Here is a 21,237-nt window from a genome sequence, read left to right as displayed (position 1 = left end):
TAGTATTGTCACAAAAATATGGCATGCCAACAGTCATAAATGACAAATGAATGAACGTGGCCAGTTATGCTCAGGCCCCATTGACATCATAGGCGTTTGCAAATGTTACGATCAGATCAAATGACAAGTCCCAGCCCACATGCAGCGCGCGCGCGCGTGTGTGTGTGTGTGTGTGTGTGTGTGTGTGTGTGTGTGTGTGTGTGTGTGTGGATGCGTGCATCTCTGTAAAGGATGAAACGATGCAGGTAGCCTATACATGGAAATGAAGAGGCAGACTCTAGTGTCTACAAGGTCACCATCGGCTTGATGCAGATGACGCCCATATGGTTTTCATTCATAAACAAACACACACCATGCCACTCTACCTTTGATGCGAAACGGACAACGGTCCAGCCGTCCAGTCTTGGAGTTGTCGGCCGGGGGGGTGGGTGCTGCTGCTACTGTACATTAACGCCACGGCTCTATGCTCTGGTCGTCTTTTGTGTCGCTCGCTGCCTGGCTGCTGATGCTGCGGCTCCGCGCTCCCTCCCTCTCAGATCTCTCTCTTCTCTCTCTCCACGGCGACGCACGCAGACCGAGGCGCGCGCACACAGACAGGCAGCCCTTGTGCACCGCCGCACACACACTCACAGCTGCCTGCACAGTGCACACGCGTGAGAGAGAGAGGAGGGTGTGGCTGGATTAGGATCGGCGAACGAACTGAACCGTCTTGTAGCCCTAAATTGTCACGATGATGAGGGGCTGGTGTCAATTCGTTCCGGTTTTAATTCATGCAGGGCAAAGGCACTGTGGTCCTCCTTTGTGTTTGCTTGCTATTTATAGCCTATCAATCGGAAGACTATTATAAATTTCTGCAGTTCTCGATTTTCACCTGTCTTCCATATACTCCCGAAACCATCCAGTGAGGTCGAATAGAGATTCGCACCTCGGCCAGTGTCGACGCGCTAGATGGCGCTATAGTGGCAGAAAGGCAATTTCAACATTTTCAACACATTCTCTTTGACATGATATTTCTTTAAAGTTATGCTCATAACGCCCTCGAAGTAGGCCTATTATGATTTTTGGGGGAAATATCAGATCTCTAATATAACTAGACCTGTCCAGTGTCCTCTTGCAAAAGTGTGAAGTAGGCCAATAAACTATAAAACCGTATAATATTTGTTATTTCCTAATCGAAAAATAAATAAATGTGTTGGTTAAAATGGGTGGCAGACAGTGCAGTGTTACTCCACAAATCCACTGGTTTAACAAAACAAAACGTAACACCTGGTGTTAAATGTAAAACAAAAGAAAAGAGTATAAAAGTATTGGCTTCTAAATATATTTTAAGTAACAAAAGTTAAATGTCCCATTTCACTAGGTTTCAAAGGATGTATCAAAAAAACATTTGAAAAGAACAGATCTTAAGCTGTACGTTGTGTATCAATTTGACCACGGCCAAATATAACCATTTGGGGTCCGCTGCTGTATGTGGTTGACACTTGACAGCTACTGTAACTAGAACCTTTTAACTGAATATCTGAAGGACATTTTGATTTTGGACAAACTAGTCTCTATTTTTGTCGGATATTATGTTTTACATTCATCCATGGTAGCTGACGCTCTTGTATCCCTTATCAACTTCGTCATCCTGACCTGGAGGCTGGAGAAATTAATATTCTTCATTCGCATTTTTTTTTTTAACTATTCATTTCCTGGGTATGCTCCTTTTCTCTTGAAAAGTTGGAATTTACGATCTTATGACCTAAAAAAGAAAAACGAAGAGTTGTTAAAATACGTGTGTGGGGGCGGGGCCGTCGTAGTACCTGTCACGTGACATATCCAGCTGTCAGTGGGAAACAGGAAGTCTGGATCCAGTCACTTGTCAACATTTGGAAGTGGAAGCGTTGAGGTAATAATAATAATGGCTGTTTTGGTGCCCTTTACTTCCGAAATATGACAGACAGATAGGACATTTAGTATTAGTAGTAGCTAGCAGCAATAAGTAACCCTATTTGTGTTTTGTTGACAGTCTCAAGACTCGCAATCCGTGCTATAAACGTAAAGCGGAACCGGGGTCATACCTATGTTCCCTCAGCCCCGAGGTGCGCTGCGGGTCGGGAGAGGGTTGCGGTTAGGTTTAGGTGTCTGCCCCGGGGGTGCGCTGCGGGTCGGGAGAGGGTTGCGGTTAGGTTTAGGTGTCTGCCCCGGGGGAGGTTAGGGTTAGGGTAAGGGAGGAGGTAGGTTGTCGTAGGCTGAGGGAACATAGAGCTGAGGGAACATAGGTACGGTCCGTTAGCCATCTAGCTAGCAGCTAACTAGCGACTACTTGGTTTTAGAAGCATTGTGTTTGAACGGCATTGATTGTGAAATGAACAGTGGTGTTGACCGGTCTCTGTTATCAGCATCTAGCAAAGACACATATCGGTAGGTGTTTCTCAAACGTTCTAATATGTACGAGAACACACCAGCTGTAGCTGTGTGTGTGTGTGGATAAAGACTAAATTTGGAATAAATTTGGAAACGGTGTAAAAAGAGTGTCATGCGGTGTGTCTCCTTTCAGCATCCACCATGACAGCCATCAAGCATGCCCTCCAGAGGGACATCTTCACACCCAACGATGAGCGCCTCCTCAGCATCGTTAACGTCTGTAAGGCAGGAAAGAAGAAGAAAAACTGCTTCTTGTGCGCTACAGGTAAGAGTCTAAGAAAAGCTTTTCACGTGTAAGACCTTAATGATTATGCATAAGAATCAAGCCACACACTAGGAGAATGACTGCTGAGGCTTATTGCTAAATAATGGGATGAATCTAGCCCCTCTCGGAACCCCCTGGGTCAGCCCAATCGATTCGTGCCGAACCGGGCTACCCGTGGGGTGATGTGTTTTCGTATGGAAATGATAGAACGAAGACATAAATACCGTCGGTTACGTCATTTCTGCGCCGTTTGAGGGCTTCTGTTCGTTTGAGTTATTCTGTTTATGTGAACTCTAGTTTCCACCGGACACCGCTGCGAATTTTCCTGTGCTGCGGAAGCCGTTAAGTATTTACTTGCGCAAGCAGAGCGCGCAAGCAATAATTTCGCCCGGTCTCTTCCGCCGTGACAGCTGTCCCGCCATTCGATGTTTATGCAGAAAAACATCAAATCTGTGCCTGTTTTGCTGGGACCAAACGACCACAAAGTGTTTCTTTCATAAAAATCCGCCGTAGACATGTTACTTTCTGTAAAATTCTGTGCAGGTGATTCTTGGAGTGTTGGAGTTTGGAAGCGCTTGTCAAAGTCACTGAACGGCCCTGCGTACCACCCGTTTCGAATTTGCACATAATGCAGGAGGCAGGAGAACGACCCGTTTAATAAAAGCGACTGCTTCCAAACTCCAACACTTGAGCCACAGAAAGTAGCTTATAACCTGTCTATGGTGGATTTTTTTAAACAAACGCTTTGCAATTTGAAAGAGGATAATTCAAGCTTTTCCTACAGCTGCAACAACTCTAGATTCATCCCATTATAAAAAAATCTAGTGTTGCAAATTGCGGCTAGGGAACCATTTAGAGATATTTAGCTTCTTAAAATCTATTTCATAATAATAGTAAAAAAATAACCCTCATCCCTTTTATTCAAGTCACAACAGAGAGGCCTGTCCAGGCCAAGGTGGTTAAGGTGAAGAAGTCGGACAAAGGGGATTTCTACAAGCGACAGATGGCCTGGGAGCTTCGAGACCTGACAGAAGTGGATGCCAAAGACGCAAGCAAGGTCAGAGCCATTGTCTCGCTCACTCAGTGATTGTTAACTCTTCTAAATTCGTAATCTTTTCTGGATCACAGCCCACTTGAAAACATTGAAGGCATGGACAAAGTACTCAACCCCAGTATTTGGGTCAAGTATAGTTATTCCTCCTGTTCTTAATGTTACTGAACTACAACTGAACATTGCTTACCGGTAGTAAAATGTGTACTTAAAGTACTGGAGTACACTTAATGACAAAGTACACTTTTTAATATCAGTGCATTTGACACATTTCCCCCAAAAACTAAGACGATTTCCAGAAAATTTCAAATCCAATGAGGACTAGGTTGTGCAAAGGTTCTGATAGGGTCGTTATAGCTATACAGAGAGGACATTGACAAGTAAGTCCACTCTAAAAAACGATACAACTCTGTGACGTGTGTGTTTTTTCTCCCATGGTGCAGGAGAACCCAGATTTTGACCTTCATTTTGAGAAGGTCTACCGCTGGGTGGCCAGCAGCACAGCTGAGAAGAACGCCTTCATCTCCTGCATCTGGAAGCTCAACCAGCGCTACCTGAGGAAGAAGGTGGAGTTTGTGAACGTCAGTTCTCAGCTTCTGGAAGGTAAGATGCACAACTCTGTCCTCAGCCCACCCATCGGGTGGAACCAACCAGAAAAAGCTCATTTCATTGGTGTTTTGAATTTTGATATATCAATAAATTGATTAACCACTTAAGCTTTATGCTTAAGCTTTATTTTATACATCACCAACAGTAGTGAAAATATTTAACTGCCCAAAATTGGGATAGATTATTTGATAAAATATTTGATTATTCGATAATTGATTATTCTCCTGAACCATAATTTCGTCGACCTGCCTTGTTGTTGCAGGTGAAGAATTGATTTTAAAACTTAAAATGTTTTTGCCAAAAGACAAACTAGTAAAGAGCATATGTTTATGCATATGCAATATGTTTAGGGATATTGTGCCGTGTCTTCTCCTGTCCTGATGTGTGCTGTTGTTTTTTTTCTTCTCGTGGCTTAACGCTTTCTTTATTCTCACTCTCTCTTTAAACCTTTCTCCGGCCAGAACTTCCTAAAGCGGAAGGTTGGTAGGACTTAACTTTCTCTGCTCATTTCACCTCATTTCGTCCCTGTCGTGCAGAAACCTTGAATCTCCATATTATACCTCTCCCCCCCCCCCCCCCCCCCTTTCCTTTTTGGCTCTAATTTGTCATACGAGAATGTCACACGTAGGAAAAATGAAAAATAGACTATCTACAAGCACACATGTTGCTTGTGGATTGGCTGTTTTTAAAACCTTTGAAAGTGGTTAAGTGTGCCTGTGGGTTTTGTAAATATTTAAACGGGATCAGTTTTATTGTCACATCACATGTTTACAGGTGTACATCATTTTGCTTTGAGGAAAGGAAGAAGGGGGAGCGGTAGAGGGAGGGAGAGCATGGAGAAAATCTGAAAAAGAAACAACTAATAAAAATATAACTAGTGAAAAGTAACAAGAACTTTAATAACTACATTATATCCATTAAACACAGGTAATTTATTCCCATTTCCTGAAAAGCATCAGTTTTTGTCATACAAGGTTTCCAAGCGACAGCGATGATAAGCATTCTCACGGCATCAACCTCCCATCCCCATGATAGACTGACGATCCATAAAGTCCAGTCTCTCTTTGGAGTTTGCGTGGATGAGTGTTTGTCATTACAACGGGGATGTGCAGGGGTATTGTATTTGTTTTACCGGGTTGATCTTACATAAAGTAATTCAAATGATCAGTCTGTGAAAATGATGGGCACTTCCCTGTGAGCTACATATGAGCGAAAGGAACAATGAGAGAGTGTAATGTACACTGTGGCCACGTAGGGCTGAAACTATCCATTCATTTTTATTTATTGAATAATCGAGAAGCGTGTTGTCATTATCATTATTTTATACTTAGTAGTCACACAATGTAGTGCAAAAATAGTGAAAATAGCCAAGCTTTGAGATATGCTATTTTGTATTTTCACTATTCAATATATATATTTTTTACTTTTCACATATAATGCCATGCCCAAAGTAGCGTGCGAACAGATACAATTGATTAGTTCAATTTGCTCTTGCACCCCTACTCTGTCTCCTGTCCCCCGGGTTAGAATCTGTGCCGAGTGGTGAGAGCCAGAGCGTTGCCGGGGGCGACGAGGATGCTCTGGACGACTATCAGGAGCTGAACGCACGCGAGGAGCAGGACATCGAGAGCATGATGGAGGTGTGTGAGTGTGCCATCTCCAACGCAGAGGCCTTCGCCGAGAAGCTCACCAGCGAGTTGCAGGTGCTAGATGGGGTAAGTGAACTGTTTCTTTAAGATTTGATGTTTTTAAATCATTTAGACCTGAGGCTGATTCTAAAAAAGCCTTCTAAAACCTAACCTAAGGTTTTCTGAAAACCTTCAAATTCTTAGTAAAAAAAACAAACATTGGCTTTACCTCTTAATAACTTATCTTTTAAGTTTTATAAAAATGTTTTACTTTGTCTGTAGGCAGCACTTTGAGATTTGTGTCAAAGTAAAGTTTATTATTATTATTATTATTATTATTATTATTAACATAACCATGAAGTAGGGCTGGGAAATTAACTGAAATACAAAAACCTACACAAAACCTTTTCAGATGGGGTTCCACGGCCAAATACGTATCAATTCAGGCGTCCTTGACGTGCAAAGTTTGATTGGCACTGAACTATAGGAACAAATCCCATTTGACTGGAATTGGATAGTCAACAACAAAATAAACATGCCACATTCCCCCCTCCCTCCCTCCAGGCCAACATCCAGTCCATCATGGCATCAGAGAAGCAGGTGAACATCCTGATGCAGCTCCTGGACGAGGCGCTGGGCGAGGTGGACACCATCGAGGGCAAGCTGAGCAGCTACGAGGAGATGCTGCAGAGCGTCAAGGAGCAGGTAGGTACTTTCATGTACTTCACCTGCTACCTTTTCCCTGTACACACCTGTTCGTTTTTTAACCCATTTAGGCCTGACCTCAAAATTAAAAAAAAATCTTCGAAATCCTCCAGTTTTCTGAAATAAATATTTTCACGATAACCAAAAAGTTAACACTTTACAATAACGACCTGTTATAAAGCATTTATAAACATTTATAAGCAGTTTGTACTTTGTAGATGAGTAATAATAATGAACAGACTGTTGACATCCGTAAATGTTTACCTAAACATTTATAACTATGTGAATAGTTTACTACTTACTAATACCTTACTAATAACGTATAAATGATGTTTAAACATAGTTATAAATGTTTAGGTAAACAATGATTGTTCATGATTATTACTCATCTACAACTGCTTATAAATGTTTATAAATGCTTTATAACAGGTCGTTATTGTAAAGTGTTACCAAAAACAAATAGCAGACCTACAAGCTCGTAGTGCGCCATCTGCTATTTTCCAATAGCTAAATTATAACATAATGTTTAAAACACCAAAAGGGGTTCCCGCCCTAAATGTACATATGTCAGATTTTTCTTTTTACCCGTTTCTTTCTTATGTTTTTTCTCTTTGCTCTCCCTCTTTCTGCCCCCCCCCCCCCTACATTCATGAAAACCACAATCAAACAAAAGTTTGTGCAAAATTTCACCCACACACCTGTAAACCCATGATGTGAAATTCAAAAATATTTTGATCCTGATTCAGATGGACCAGATCTCGCAGAGCAACCGCCTCATCCAGATCTCCAACACCAACAATGGCAAGCTCCTGGACGAGATCCAGTTCCTGGTGGTAAGGACCTAGGAGCTAGTACTGTGACTGTCAAATTTCTTCTTATTCAAATGATTACTGTACTTTTTCCAATAATTGAGAAGCACATCAAAAAAGCATTTTTTTATATAGCAACAAATCGATTAACCACAGAAATGTTGTTTAATGCTTAGTCACACAACAGTGTCCTCCACACCAGCATGCGATACTGCGATTAAAACAAATGGCTTGTTAAACTTCTATTTAGTACCACTTATTCACATATTGAATAAAACAGTTTTATCAGTCAAAATGTAACACTATTGTACTCTGGTTGGGATTCACCTTGTCTCAATACGCCATCTAGTGGACAAAATGAAAGTGTTCTCTTGGAGATGTACTTGAGTTGTGTTGTGTGTGTGTTCTTCCTTTCCTCATGCAGAACTACATGGACCTTTCCAAGGGACACATCCGGGCATTGCAAGAGGGAGACCTGTCCTCTCCTAAAGGCATCGAGGCCTGCATCAACGCCTCCGAAGCTCTTCTGCAGTGCATGAACGTGGCTCTGCGGCCAGGTGGGTTTACACACCGCAAGCTCTAATAGGCGCCATCTTTTGTGTTGTCAGATAAATAAATTGGTTGTTCCTTCTCAACCTGGGGGACAGTAATAATGGATAGATAATGGATAGATCGACTAAATCCATTAGTCTGATTAACTACTTAAGTCCTGGCCGGGCTGCTGGCGTAGCGGTGTGTCGCGAATTAGAATCCTGACGACCTTTGCTGCGTATCACTCATCTCACCCTTCTCTCCCCATTTCCTGTCACTCTACTGTCTTACTTCGGCGTGAAAAGGCTTATAGATATCTTATTTTCAACGTTGTTTTTCTTTTAAACAATCATCCATTGATCGTAATCAAGGCAAAAGTTTGAAATAAATGCTGATATTGTTTTGAAATCATATCACCCACACTGCTTTCTCCTCCCCCAAGGCCATGACAAACTGATGGCTGTGAAACAACAGCAGCATCTGTTCAGCGAGCTCAGGGACACGTTCGCCAGAAGACTCACCAACCACCTCAATAATGTTTTTGTTCACCAGGTAACACACACACCGATACACTCACACGCACCCACCACGTTAACAGCAGCTCATTTTACTATGTTCCTTTTTAAATGTAGCTCTTGGCCAATTTTATCGTCGCTGTCTGTTGGAAACATTGTATGTCCAGTAGGCATGTAACGATATATCGTATATAGATAATAATCCTGTTGATATGAATCGATGTAATATCGATTATAATTATGGTGTGTGTGATGTGAAATGTGAGCTTTAATCATATTCCATCATACTGAAGTGCTTTTGGAGAGAAATGAGGCTGAGTCACTTTCAGTAGTAGAGCACTGTAGAGGAGAGCTGTGTGTGTCTGTGACTGTGCCCAGGTGATGATGGTCATCAAGGAAGGCAATTATGTTTCTGCACTGTCAAAAGTAATGCTACTTCTTTTGCAATGTAGTTAAATAAAAAATGTGAAAAATGCTCGGGGGGGGGGGGGGGGGGGGGGGAGATACATTATATAAAATTAAAAAACAGTAATCTTTCTGGAAAATATTTTTTCTTTAAAATATCGTGAAATCGTATCGTGAAACTCAAATTGTGATACGAATCGTATCGCGAGTTGAGTGAATCGCTACATGCTAATTCTTCCAATAGATTAAATGGTTTTCAATACCTTCTACATTGACCTTCAAAATTGCATCATCTCTTGCACTCTTTTATTATTATTTAGACATTTCCGTTTCAGCAGACTGAAAACTCGTGAAGTTGTGAGGACACTGTTTACACATTAGCCTGCTGCACCACAGGAGTGACCCCGGTGTTTCCTGTTTTTGCAAGCACCCCCCCCAGCCCCCTCCCTCTCTCTCCTCGTGGACTTGCTGGTTCGCTGTGAACCGCCTTGCTGTGCTTTTCCTGTGCCGTCTACTTCCTGTGTGTGGCTCACTTTGAATCACTCCACTCTGCTCTCTGTCTCTGTGTCAGTTCAACCACTTCAGTCACTTCAAAATGACCATCCCTCAGTTCTATAGGTCCTCCTGTCTGTCACTTCCCGTGAGTACCCTCACAGAAATGCCACCCCACCCTCCCCACTATTCTAATGTTTGGCCTCTCACAAGCTCATCCTGCCCCCTCCCCCTGAAACTGACATGCCATTAACTCAAGCACTCCCAGACGTATGCCATTGATTATGTGCATGGGATATGCTCATAACATCTTCATCTCATCCGATCCCAAAGCCAAGGAGATTTGGACGTCTCTCTCCTCCATCCAAGGCCCTGGCGAGTTCTCTGCTTTCTGCACTGGGGTGTTAACATGTCTTTGCTGTGCGAGGGGATCTATACTTCTGCCTGACTGCTCTGCTTGCATGCCTGGGCCTAGGCGCCACCGGTAGAGTGAGTGCAGTGTCATAAAAAAAGGAAATGGAGAGCAAATCAACGTGGTATTTGTCAGAAACATGAGCTTATCAACACAATGATCACCATGACCCGGATCCTTACTAATACTAACGTATGGCTTGTTGTTATTCGTTATTGTTAGTTCATCTTTATATAATGCCTGTCCACCTTCGACTGCCATAGGAAACAATACAAGGCCTCTTGCTGTGTTTTTAATGTGTATGTACTACTGTATACACAGAGAGTGTACATAAGGACTGGGTATCTGTGCTTTTTTAGTTTAGGAGAGTTTAGTGAGTATTGCCTGTATTGTGTCTACAGTCTAGAGCCCAACTGACGGCAGATTTCTGGGTCCCATCCTAGTCCACCGGATTACCGATGTCCTGACCCACATTCTGTCAAAAAATTGGAAAATCTATTCTAAGCAATTTGAAAGAGTTCTTCAAATGATAGCTATGGGGCACTATACCATTATATTGTCTTGGCTCTAATTGTGTCCATTGTTGTGTGCAGGGCCATGACCAGAGCTCCACCCTGTCCCAGCACACTGCTGAACTCACCCTGCCCAAACACAGCCCCCTCCACAGGGACCTGCTGCGCTACTCCAAGCTCATGGAATGGCTCAAGAACACCCACCGGGAGAAGTATGAAGGCCTGTCCAGGGTATGCCTGTCGCAATTCTTACACAATCGCCTGAGATAATCATTTATTTTTGCATAATGTTGCGTTCACACGGGCAGATTAAATTATGCAGTCTACCATTCATTGTCAATGGAAGCCAGCGGCATGACGTTGCAAAGACAGAATGATGCGTCATGTAGCTGCTCCAAAACTCACAATGCGTCTTTGCATTGTCTCATCTGCCCGTGTGAACGCACCATAAGTGTCTATCATCATTTCCAGTCATCTGTATACATTCAACTTATTTTTCCTTTCTTCTTTTTGGCCATAGTACATTATTTTGATTGACATTGTAATTTCTTTGTATATTTAATTCGCGTCATATCTTTCTGACCTGTGCAGTTTTGTATACAAAGTCTAAAATCCAAACAGAAATGTTTATTTACAGTATATGTTCCAAGGTTCAATCCCAAAACCACAATTCATCTTAAAGTAAAATGTCATGATTTTGACAACCCTCATCCATGGCCAGTACCCTCATTTTACTGTATGTTTACTGTTTAAAGAGAAAACACTGTCAATTTATGCCATTAATAATGTCAACTAATGCAAAAAGCAACATGCAATATACCATCCGAGAAAAATGCTTATTTTTTACTCCAGTGGCAGATGTCGGAATGGCTGTTGATTTTGACGTCTGCTGTGCTTTCGATTCCCTGCTTTGACTGATTTTGTCACCACGTATTAATCTTTACTACTACAGCTTTAAATGAGTTAATTGACATGCTCTGTGGTATCAGTCTCACTTCTCTGTCCAAGCTAACTTTGTGTCTTGTGTCTTAGACCTATGTTGACTACATGACAAGATTGTATGAACGGGAAATCAAAGATTTCTTTGAGGTCGCCAAGATAAAGATGGCGGGTACAACCAAGGAGGCGAAGGGCAAGTTTGGTAAGAAGGTGTCATAGAAAGATGTATGCATGTTGTAAAATTGATGATATATATAAAAAGGTAGAGGAAAAAAAGGTTGGTCATTCTGACGTGACTCCATCGCATGACAGACAGTGTCACTTGTCGAGAGCAGGTGTTCAAGCTCAGACGTTGTGAGGTTGTAGTACTGCTGTTGTCTGCAAGTGACACCGAGCAACACTGCAACACATTGTGTGATGGAGTACAAATTGAAAAACACGCCACATCGTTGTGTCATTACTTGTAGGGCTGCAAGGATTATTCTCTTAGCCATTATTCTTTTTATTACTTTTTCTATTAATCAAAACAAGTGTTTTAAAGATCTTATATCAACGGCTATTTTCACTGTTTTCTACTACATCCATTAGTTCAATTAACTGTTGGAGCCATAATTACTTGTATCAGCTGTCACAGCCGTCTCCCTCCAGTGCATCATAATGGCTACACAGCCTCAGAGGAACTCTTTGTCTATGTGGCATCTTTTCCCATCTAAGTCTGCCAACTTTGTGAACGTCTTCATGTTTAACCCTTTCCGAATGCTTACTCTGACTAGTTTTATGGTGTCAGTGGTAAGGCAAAGACTCTTTATATTTTTTATGGAGGGACAGACCGTAGGCTGACAGGAGGAAATGGGGGGAAGACATGCAGTAAAGGCCGTTGGGATCGACCATTAAATCAAAGCGCCCAGCGATTTACAGCAATGGAGCACATTTAGCGACTCTGGTGTTAAGTACCTGCTCACCACCGGAGAATCTACTGCGTTGCATACTGCATCTGGCTTGGCCAAGCAATTATAGGGCATAGCAGTGGGCATGATTTCCTGGTTCCACTCAAAAATCTCCAATACATTTTTCCCATAGAGATTTACAAAATTATTTATATATATATCGCAGAATCAAAGGTTTTATGGTCATGACTCACCAGGATCCTGGATGGCTTAGTAGGCTTAAAATAATTTGTATAAATATGTTTGTAAATCTCTATGGGAAAAATGAATGGCTGATTTTTCAGTGGAACCAGAAAACCACGGCCACATGCCCTCTATACGAACACAACTGACCGTGTTCCGGAGAGGCCTATCAGCAGGGATGCTGGACAGAAGGGTAGGATGGAGGACGGGCCTCCTGACTGGCACACAAAAAAGAGCTTTGCTTTTTTTCATTCATTGTTAGCCTTTTCTCCTTATGAAGTAAAAATAAATCATTGTTTTCTGACCGAGCCACAGTGACACCTAAGCTGCTGTACTCTGCATGCCTATGTCTGCGTTTATGACTTGTTCCAGCTAACATCTAGCGTCACCCCAGCACCACCACAAACATGCTGCATGTTTTAAGCCTAACCTCTCTCTGTCTTTGACGCATTCCCTTTTTTCTAACCGGCCACCAGCCACGCTTCCGCGGAAAGAGAGTGCACTCAAACAAGAAACAGAAAGTAAGTATTCCCTGCTCCTCAGTACTCAGTTTACCTTCCACTCAGGAAACCCCTCGCTTCTTTAGCAGTGGTTCTCAATGTTGGGTCTGGGGTCCCCATGAGTCCTTGGGGGAGGTGTTCCAGGGCATTCCCTTAAGAGAGTGTACAAATGGATCCACAAGGGCATGTTTGTAGTACTTTCAGGGTTAGATTACATTTGTATCAGATGGGGATGGGGTTCAGTGGCCTAAATGCATATCGAACTGGGGATGGGTTTCAGTGGCCTAAATGCATATCGAACTGGGGGTCCTTTGGGGTTCAGTGGCCTAAATGCATATCCAACTGGGGGTCCTTTGGGGTTCAGTGGCCTAAATGCATATCCAACTGGGGGTCCTTGGCTTGAAATTGAAAAGGTTGAGAATCGCTCGCTGCTATAAAGTATATTTCACCCTTGTACTCTGCCGTGTGCCAGTGCAGCTGAATGCATTATAAAATGCATACAATGGCTATTAACACTCTTAATCTCTGCTTCACCTTTGAGAATGCGGTGTCTGTCTGTCTGTGTTTTGAACGTACTTAACCAGTTAAACCCTTTATACTTGACCGAGGTCCTCCAGAGGTCTTGTCTTGGTCCCCTCCTTTTTCCCTCCACACCAAAACTCACCAAATCTTTGCCCAGAAATTGGACCCTAGGGGTTCATGGGGTAAGGGTTAAATCTCTCTCATTGGGCCTACGGTGTGGCTGAAAATCAGGTGCAGGGACCACCATGGCACCATGGGTCCAACTCGACTCTTACAGGGCTGTAACTCTGGGGCTGTATTTCACAGTGAAATGAAGATTTTACAATGTAGATTGGGGTGCCAGAAATTAAAGAAAATCAAATGGGTTCAAGGTTGTACTTTATTGTTACATCTTACATCTAAATTCTAAAGTAAAACTTATTTTGGTTTGGCTTCCTTAAGACAATGCAGCAGCATAGACAATAATAATCACAATAATCACAATTAATATAAATCACACCCGTGTGAAGTGAGGGGCGCTCTTATCATTGTACATCATACATATTCTCATGAACAACTGAATTTATGTGATTGTTTAGCCGATTTGCTTGTCTACATATGACGTACATTTTCTCTTCATTGTCAATAGCATTTAATGTTTGTGTTGCCACAAATTTATGTCATATTTGGTGTCATTTGACCTAATTTCTCCTTTCATTGTCAATGGCAAATATGAGACGTGTGTGGACAAAAGCTGTATATGGCTTAATCCCAAAATCCAGATCCTAGGATCGGGTACTATGTCACACCCTACTACTTCTGTATGTTCTCTGTATAGGAGGGGCTAGCGCCCCTCAAAAATATGGGTGTCCGTGGCCTCGTGCAAAATCAAACTGGGGGTCGGTCAAATGAAACTGTTGAGAATCACTGCACAACAAGCCACGTCTAATGGCCTGTGTTTAATCCTTGGGGTGTCCCAGGCCTACATGGTGGCCTACATGGCAGCTCTGGGAAGCTGACCGGCTCCACGTCCAGCCTGAACAAGCTGGCGGTGCAGGGCTCTAGCAGCAGACGCTCCCAGTCCTCCTCGCTGCTTGACATGGGCAACATGTCGGCGTCCGACCTAGACGTAGCCGACCGCACCAAGTTTGACAAGGTGCGGTGTGTGTGTGTGTGTGTGTGTGTGTGTGTGTGCGCAACCACTGGACTGATTAGTGACATGTATTGTTTACACTGCCAATAGGTCAAAGAAATATTTGACTTATCACCTTTATACTACTTAATAATAATACCTGGGATTTACATCAAGCTTTTCTGAGTACTCTGTGTCGCTTTACATGTGTGTGTGTGGGGGGGGGGGGAGTAAAAACAACAATGTTTTTAGGAAAATAATGTAATAGTATGAAATAGATAAAAGCACTAAAACAAGAGTTGATACAAAGTCAAATGGTTTTTGAAAGCCATCTCTGATGCGTTGGTCGACTGCATTCCAGAGGATCACTGGATTGGGAAATAATGTTAATAATAATAATGTTGATTTCTCAGATAGGCCCGGGCCTTTTTCCGGTTATTTCACAATTGTGCAAGTGACGGTCAAGGACACACAACATGCCCCAAAATCTGTCTTAATCGCCATGTGTTAGTGTAATCTGCTTCTCTGTCTGAGTGTAATGTAGTTAAGCAAGCTTGTTGAAGACATATCTAATACCTATCAAATATCAACACTGAGTCCATGAGGATGCTGGTTAGTTAAATGAAACCTGGTGTGTGCTTCTCTGCAGATATTCGAGCAGGTCCTCAGTGAGCTGGAACCTCTGTGTCTGGCAGAACAGGACTTTATCAGCAAGTTCTTCAAGCTCCAGCAGCACCCTACCATTACACCACCCCTGGCTCAGGTATGATGAATTCCTGTTCTGTTCTTTAGCTACATAGAAATGTCTATTTGTATGTCTCTAAATGTTTGTATGTCTCTAAATGTTTTGATGAATTGAACAATGTGGACCCTGTTGTAAACAAGTGTAATGCTTAATTGGGTCGTCCACTCACAGTTAACAGTCTTTGTATTGAGTTTGTGCTTAAAATGTACTGTCAATTCTACAAACTGTTAATAAATATTTCAATCAATCAATCAATCAGGTACATACAGTATCTGCTTCGTGCACCTTTCTGCTCACATGCTGTATATGGAAATTAAAGTAATATGGCAATGTTATTGAAACATAAGTTAGCTAATAGCTACTGATATTTACATGGCTTTCTGTCTCTTGATAGCCTGAGATGGAGGAACCGGATGGAGTGGTGCAGTCCAGAATTATTCCTCAGTCCGAACACAGGCAATCAATATCCTCAGAGTGAGTAGTACCTGTTTTCATAGCACTACCAAGTACCATTCACACTACTACTACTACTGCTACTACACAAACACACACACACACACACACGCTATCAGACGTAGCACTCCTTATACATAATCCTCAGTGCCTAAACACTGTGTCTGTGTGGGGGTCTCAGTTTGTGTCAGATGAAGGGGCGGGGGGTTCCAAGGAAAAAAGGTCATTGCTCTCGCACCTCCCCTCCCCTCCCCCCTCCTCTGTGGTTGGTGTCTTCTAGGAAGGACATGGTGCGTCTGATGATGAACAAGATCTTCCAGAGCATCGAGACGGAGCTCAACAGCCTCATCGCACTAGGAGACAAGATTGACAGCTTCCACTCGCTGTACATGCTGGTGAAGATGAGTCACCACGTGTGGACAGCGGAGAACGTGGACCCTGCCTCGTATCTCAGCACCACGCTGGGAAATGTCCTGGTCACCGTCAAGAGGAACTTCGACAAGTGCATTGTGAGTGGTGGAAGAAGTACTCAAGATGTTTTCACTTAAGTAAAAGTAGCAATACTACAATATAAAATGCTCTGTTACAAGTACCGGTACTGTAAAAGGCCTGTATTCAAAATTTTACTTGAGTGTTTCTGTGGGTCTGGAAGTTCCGGGGACCCCCACCATGGAGTTGCACCACTTTTTTTATCCTTGAGGAGGTCAAAATGTGTTAATAGCATCAAATTCAGTTTATCTACTTTAACCCTATTAATAACAATAGATTAGATTAGATTTATATAGCACTTTTCTAAGTACTATTTACATTTGCTTTTTGAAAATAGGGGAGCTTGTTTCCATTGTGGTCCATTGTACTCATGTAGACATTTTATGTGTGAAAAGTTTGGAATTTCTTTGAAACATTTTAACGACAAACAATTTTCAGATGGGTCAGATCAGGCAAATGGAGGAGGTGAAGATTTCTAAGAAGAGCAAGGTGGGAATCCTGCCATTTGTCACGGGGTTTGAGGAGTTTGCTGAGCTGGCCGAAACCATCTTCCGAAATGCGGAGCGCCGGGGAGATCTGGACAAGGCTTATGTCAAGCTCATCAAGGCTGTCTTTGTCAACGGTGATTTTAATCTCCTTTCCAATTGCGCCCCTGGTAGCCCCCCTTTTAAACAATGTGGATTTAATTTAATCTAGTAAGTGATATGTTGTGTCAAAATGAGTGTTGAGTAGCTGTATATTCTGATCATCATAATTTTTCGACCGTGGTCATAATGCCATGCCAGACTTCCCGGTCCTTCATTGTCATCCCCAGTTCCTGCTTACTGATGCATGTGTCCCTAGCGATGACATCAGGGAACGACAGTTTTCAGAAAAAGATTCTTATGTTGGGATACAGATTTTATCCAATTAGAAGAGAGATCTCATACAGGATCCAGGCTGAACAGGGGAAATTGGAAGTGATGATACAGAGCAGTGAGCAGAGAAAAACTGGAATACTATAACATTTAAGTTGATTAATGGGTACTCTCGTAATTGGCTGAAATTGAACAATTAGCTCTATAGCAACGATTACTATGCGAATATGAGGCTTTGAAAAAAAAGCCTGGCACTTTAAATGGGGTCTGCTTTGTCTCTCCAGTGGAGAAGGTGGCGAATGAAAGCCAGAAGACGCCGCGGGATGTGGTCATGATGGAGAACTTCCACCACATCTTTTCTACTCTGTCTCGTCTGAAGATCTCCTGCCTGGAAAGCGAGAAGCGTGAAGCCAAGCACAAGTACACAGACCATCTCCAGTCCTACGTCATCAACTCCCTGGGCCAGCCTCTGGAAAAACTCAATGTAAGAAGAAATGGAATTTGAAGTACACAACAACATTATCCATTTAATTCCTCTATACTTGGTAAACTTTTTTTTTGTTGTTGCTCTCCACACCAAATTATCTTTGCCCAAAATAGTTTATCCACAAGCAAGCTCACTGTTGATTTAGAGAGTAGGAGAGTTAGAAACACTGTATTCATTGCTACAGTACTTGATTGTTACCTGTTCACAGCACTTCTTTGAAGGGGTGGAGGCGCGTGTGGCGCAGGGGATCCGTGAGGAGGAGGTGAGCTACCAGTTGGCCTTCAGCAAACAGGAGCTGCGGAAGGTCATCAAGGAGTATCCCGGTAAGGAGGTGAAGAAGGGCCTGGACAACCTCTACAAGAAGGTGGACAAACATCTGTGCGAGGAGGAGAGTCTTCTGCAGGTAAAACACATAGACCAGTCTTAGGCCCTTAGCTGAGAGAAAGAAATAAGTAATTAATTAAATGTATAACATGTTGCATTTTTTTTCTTTCTTATTATTTAGAAAGACTTCTATTCAACTTGATGAGGCTTTCAAAGATAGCTCACCATATTTAGCTAATTGTCTCATCAATGTCTGTTTGACTGTTGAGAGATTTGAGACTAGCTTGGAAGTATTCGACCTATGATCTAATTACCAAAAGTTGGGACACCAGGATGAAAATGGGTAATTGTTATTTTTGTTAATGTTTTTTAAAGAAAACTAATTGAGACTTTGCATTGCGTTTTTTCTGCACCAGGTGGTGTGGCATTCCATGCAAGATGAGTTCATTCGTCAGTACAAGCACTTTGAAGACTTGATCGGCCGTTGTTATCCTGGATTTGAAATCACTATGGACTTCACCATTCAAGACATGCTGGAGTATTTCTCCAGCATAGCCCAGTCTCATTAGGCTGGCTGCTTGTACCATAGCACCTTATTACTGTTTGCCTATACTTGAAGATACACTACTCACAAACATTTCTGCTTTCAGCTGTGTGTGTGTGTGTGTGTGTGTGTGTGTGTGTGTGTGTGCTGCCAACGAATATTCCATATTCGAATGAATATTCGAATGTAAAAAATAAAATAATTATCGAATGTATTAAATTAAGATTCGAATTAAAAGAATAACCAATACATTGCTGTGTGAGTTCTGGCGAGCCTCTGTGCCATGTAAACTAAAACATTATACAAAAAAAATTAAGATAATTATGAATCATTCATTTGATCTCGCAAGACTCAAGAGAGCGCATTTCTCAGCACTAACCGCGGCCCATACACTACGGACACACTAGGATTATCTCTCTTATTCACAGAGAAAAAACAACACAGTCAGTGGCCAAAGACACATCGCTGTCTGCCTTCGTTCAAAATGTAGACACGCAATATTTACAGAGAAACAACACGGACTGTGTTGCGTTAGGCACGCAGTAATTTACAAAAATGCATCTCATGGTAATTGAAAGAAGACTTTAAACTAGCAGCTGAAAGCATAAAGTATTTAATGACTGATTGATTACTAAGGTCTGGTAAAATCCTCGTTAAATCGATCGCATGGTAATTATTTTGCACCCAGCAGGGGGGAATAGGGGTCAGCGTCATTATTCCGACGGCACGTTCCGACTCGCCCCATTACTAACCCTGTCCCTAACTGCACGCCAAGGCACGTTTTCGGACTAATGCGCCGTCGGAATTACGAGCGGATCCTGGGAAATGGTGACACCTATCTATTAAAGCTTCCATGCCGCCTGATCTGTACATCATTTAAAGTTTTGTCGCATTCCTATGCCAATAATTTGTGTCTCCAATGTCTCCATAGGGAACCACTGCTGGTTATCAAAGGGTTTCCATAGGGAGTATAGAGAGCTGATCATCAAATTATGTGTGTAGGAAAGGAATGCGACAAAACAAAAACAAGTCTCCATGGGGCAAGTAATCGCTAGGAAGAAAATGTCATTTGGGGGTGAACTATCCCTTTAAGCCTACTGTACCTGTTTTGTTTCTATTTCAGTGCTAGTTCAATGCATTTCTCTTGATTATTTCCTATATGTTTTCTGTATGTTTATGCCAAATGTAAATATTAAATAAGTTGTCTGTCAACCCATTTATACTATAGGCTATCTCTCTATTTATTGTTGAACTGAATTGGTATTATTGACCGAATATAACCCTGTCTGACACCGGGTCAGAAAACAGCTACCTATTCAGGATGTTTGACATTTCCATGGTGATAGTAGTGAAAACGGTGCTACACTGCGATTAGTGACCTATATAATTATGCGAATGCAGAGGTCGCTGTCAACTCACGCTTCTAACATCTCCCTTGCAGACAAATGCAGAAAGAATCGCATGCATTGATGTCAGACTCTCAGTCAATGTATTTCTTCTTTTACTGATCCTGATCAGCACAGCCCTAATGACTTATTGAAACGGATTCTTCAATCGATACGTTTTTTGTCTTATTCTTGCAGTCACCGAATTCGACAGGAAACGACGGTGGGTGTAACATGGGCGTCGGCGCTCTTTTCAAACCACTTTTGCGCGACATGACGTTCTCCATAGTATTAGTTTATTTAGTCATTTAAATGTCTCATCGACAACACAGCAACATCCAACAGATGCTAATGAAGTCCACTGTTAGTTGGTTTCGTCACCGCCGGTGATGATGTAGCGAACCATCGTCCATTGCTCGTAAAAAATGCAGTGAAATCAGGACGCCTCGTAAAGAAAGGTAATTAAGGAAGGGATCATTTTGCTTCATGGACATGTAAGCATCTGACCAGCTTGTTTAGTTGGTTATTGTTTAACCCCAGTTGCTACGTTACCACTCTGAAGTAACGCGTAGTTCATGTCAACAATCATAATGTTACTGTCAGTTGCCACAGAACAGAAGTAGCTATCCGTAGCTAATGCACTGTAGGGCAGGCTACCACAGCCAAACAAACAAGTAACGTCACGTGTTAGTTTTCCACGTACATGGATAAAGTTGGTGTAAGTGATATTTCTTGTTAAAATAAGTGTTAAATATCTATCTATATTATTTTTGATAATGGCTAGTAAAGCGTTGTGTGTGTGACTGTGTGTGTTAAGTAGCAGGTTCTCTCCTAGCCCTGGAACATGACTGCCATGAGAGTCATGTTTACAGGGCTAGTTCTCTCCAGGCTCCAGCTCTTTAGTAAACAATACATATCAGGTTAGGATGCAAATTTTATCCTATCAGGAGATTAATTTATACAGGATGAATAAGTGACATTAATTGGAAGTGACAAATGTGCAGACGAAACTGAAAATGTACTGTTAAGTTGATTGCATGAAATTGTCAACCCACCTGCATCTGTTCTTTACTACTTTACTACACGAGACACTGCAATTGAACAAACACATTGAATTGGTATTACCATCTGCATATAGCTGTTTTAACATTTTCAAAAAAGAACATTGTTTTAACCAAAATATACCTTACACTTACAAAGTTAAAGTACTGATATTCTAATATGTCTGTGAGTAGTTTTTAATGGTTATCATTGTATATGGTGTCAGGTTGTAAGCAATAAGCATCATGGGCACCAACGTGGAGAGGAAGTTCGTCAGTCTGAGGAAACGTCTGGATCAGTTTGGCTACAGACAACCACTGGGGATTGAGAGCCTGCCGCTGGTGGACAAACTGTTCAGGTTTCCCAT

General features: G+C 42.1%; 2 protein-coding genes across 7 annotated transcripts in view; both read left to right on the top strand.

The window, feature by feature from the left end:
• Positions 1-1,839: 1,839 nt before the first annotated feature.
• On the top strand, positions 1,840-19,653 carry exoc1 (exocyst complex component 1). Of its 6 annotated transcripts, XM_083767413.1 has the most exons (22): positions 1,840-1,891; positions 2,543-2,674; positions 3,601-3,731; positions 4,169-4,328; positions 4,796-4,813; positions 5,862-6,049; positions 6,527-6,667; positions 7,414-7,500; positions 7,901-8,033; positions 8,450-8,559; positions 9,499-9,567; positions 10,425-10,574; positions 11,376-11,484; positions 12,889-12,933; positions 14,394-14,569; positions 15,195-15,308; positions 15,685-15,764; positions 16,024-16,252; positions 16,671-16,854; positions 17,374-17,573; positions 17,785-17,979; positions 18,317-19,653. In XM_083767413.1, exons 2-22 carry the CDS (start codon positions 2,551-2,553, stop codon positions 18,467-18,469), a joined length of 2,796 nt encoding a protein of 931 aa, XP_083623539.1. In that variant the 5' UTR covers positions 1,840-1,891; positions 2,543-2,550; the 3' UTR covers positions 18,470-19,653. The 6 variants fall into 6 exon arrangements, with proteins under 6 accessions (XP_083623539.1, XP_083623540.1, XP_083623542.1 ...); XM_083767414.1 differs by lacking the exon at positions 4,796-4,813; XM_083767416.1 differs by lacking the exon at positions 9,499-9,567.
• Positions 19,654-20,167: 514 nt separating this feature from the next.
• The window catches only part of cep135 (centrosomal protein 135), a 30,522-nt gene continuing 29,452 nt past the window's right edge, over positions 20,168-21,237 (top strand). Inside the window, exons 1-2 of the mRNA XM_083767101.1 lie at positions 20,168-20,287; positions 21,097-21,228. Of these exons, the coding sequence (XP_083623227.1) occupies positions 21,116-21,228 (113 nt within the window). The 5' untranslated portion in view covers positions 20,168-20,287; positions 21,097-21,115. The remainder of the gene's footprint in view (positions 20,288-21,096; positions 21,229-21,237) is intronic.

Source organism: Protomyctophum parallelum, assembly GCF_964188405.1.
Source record: "Protomyctophum parallelum genome assembly, chromosome: 6".
NCBI classification, from domain to species: domain Eukaryota; kingdom Metazoa; phylum Chordata; class Actinopteri; order Myctophiformes; family Myctophidae; genus Protomyctophum; species Protomyctophum parallelum.
Note: the sequence above shows the minus strand (reverse complement) of the source record. Positions and strands in the feature narration are given on the sequence as shown.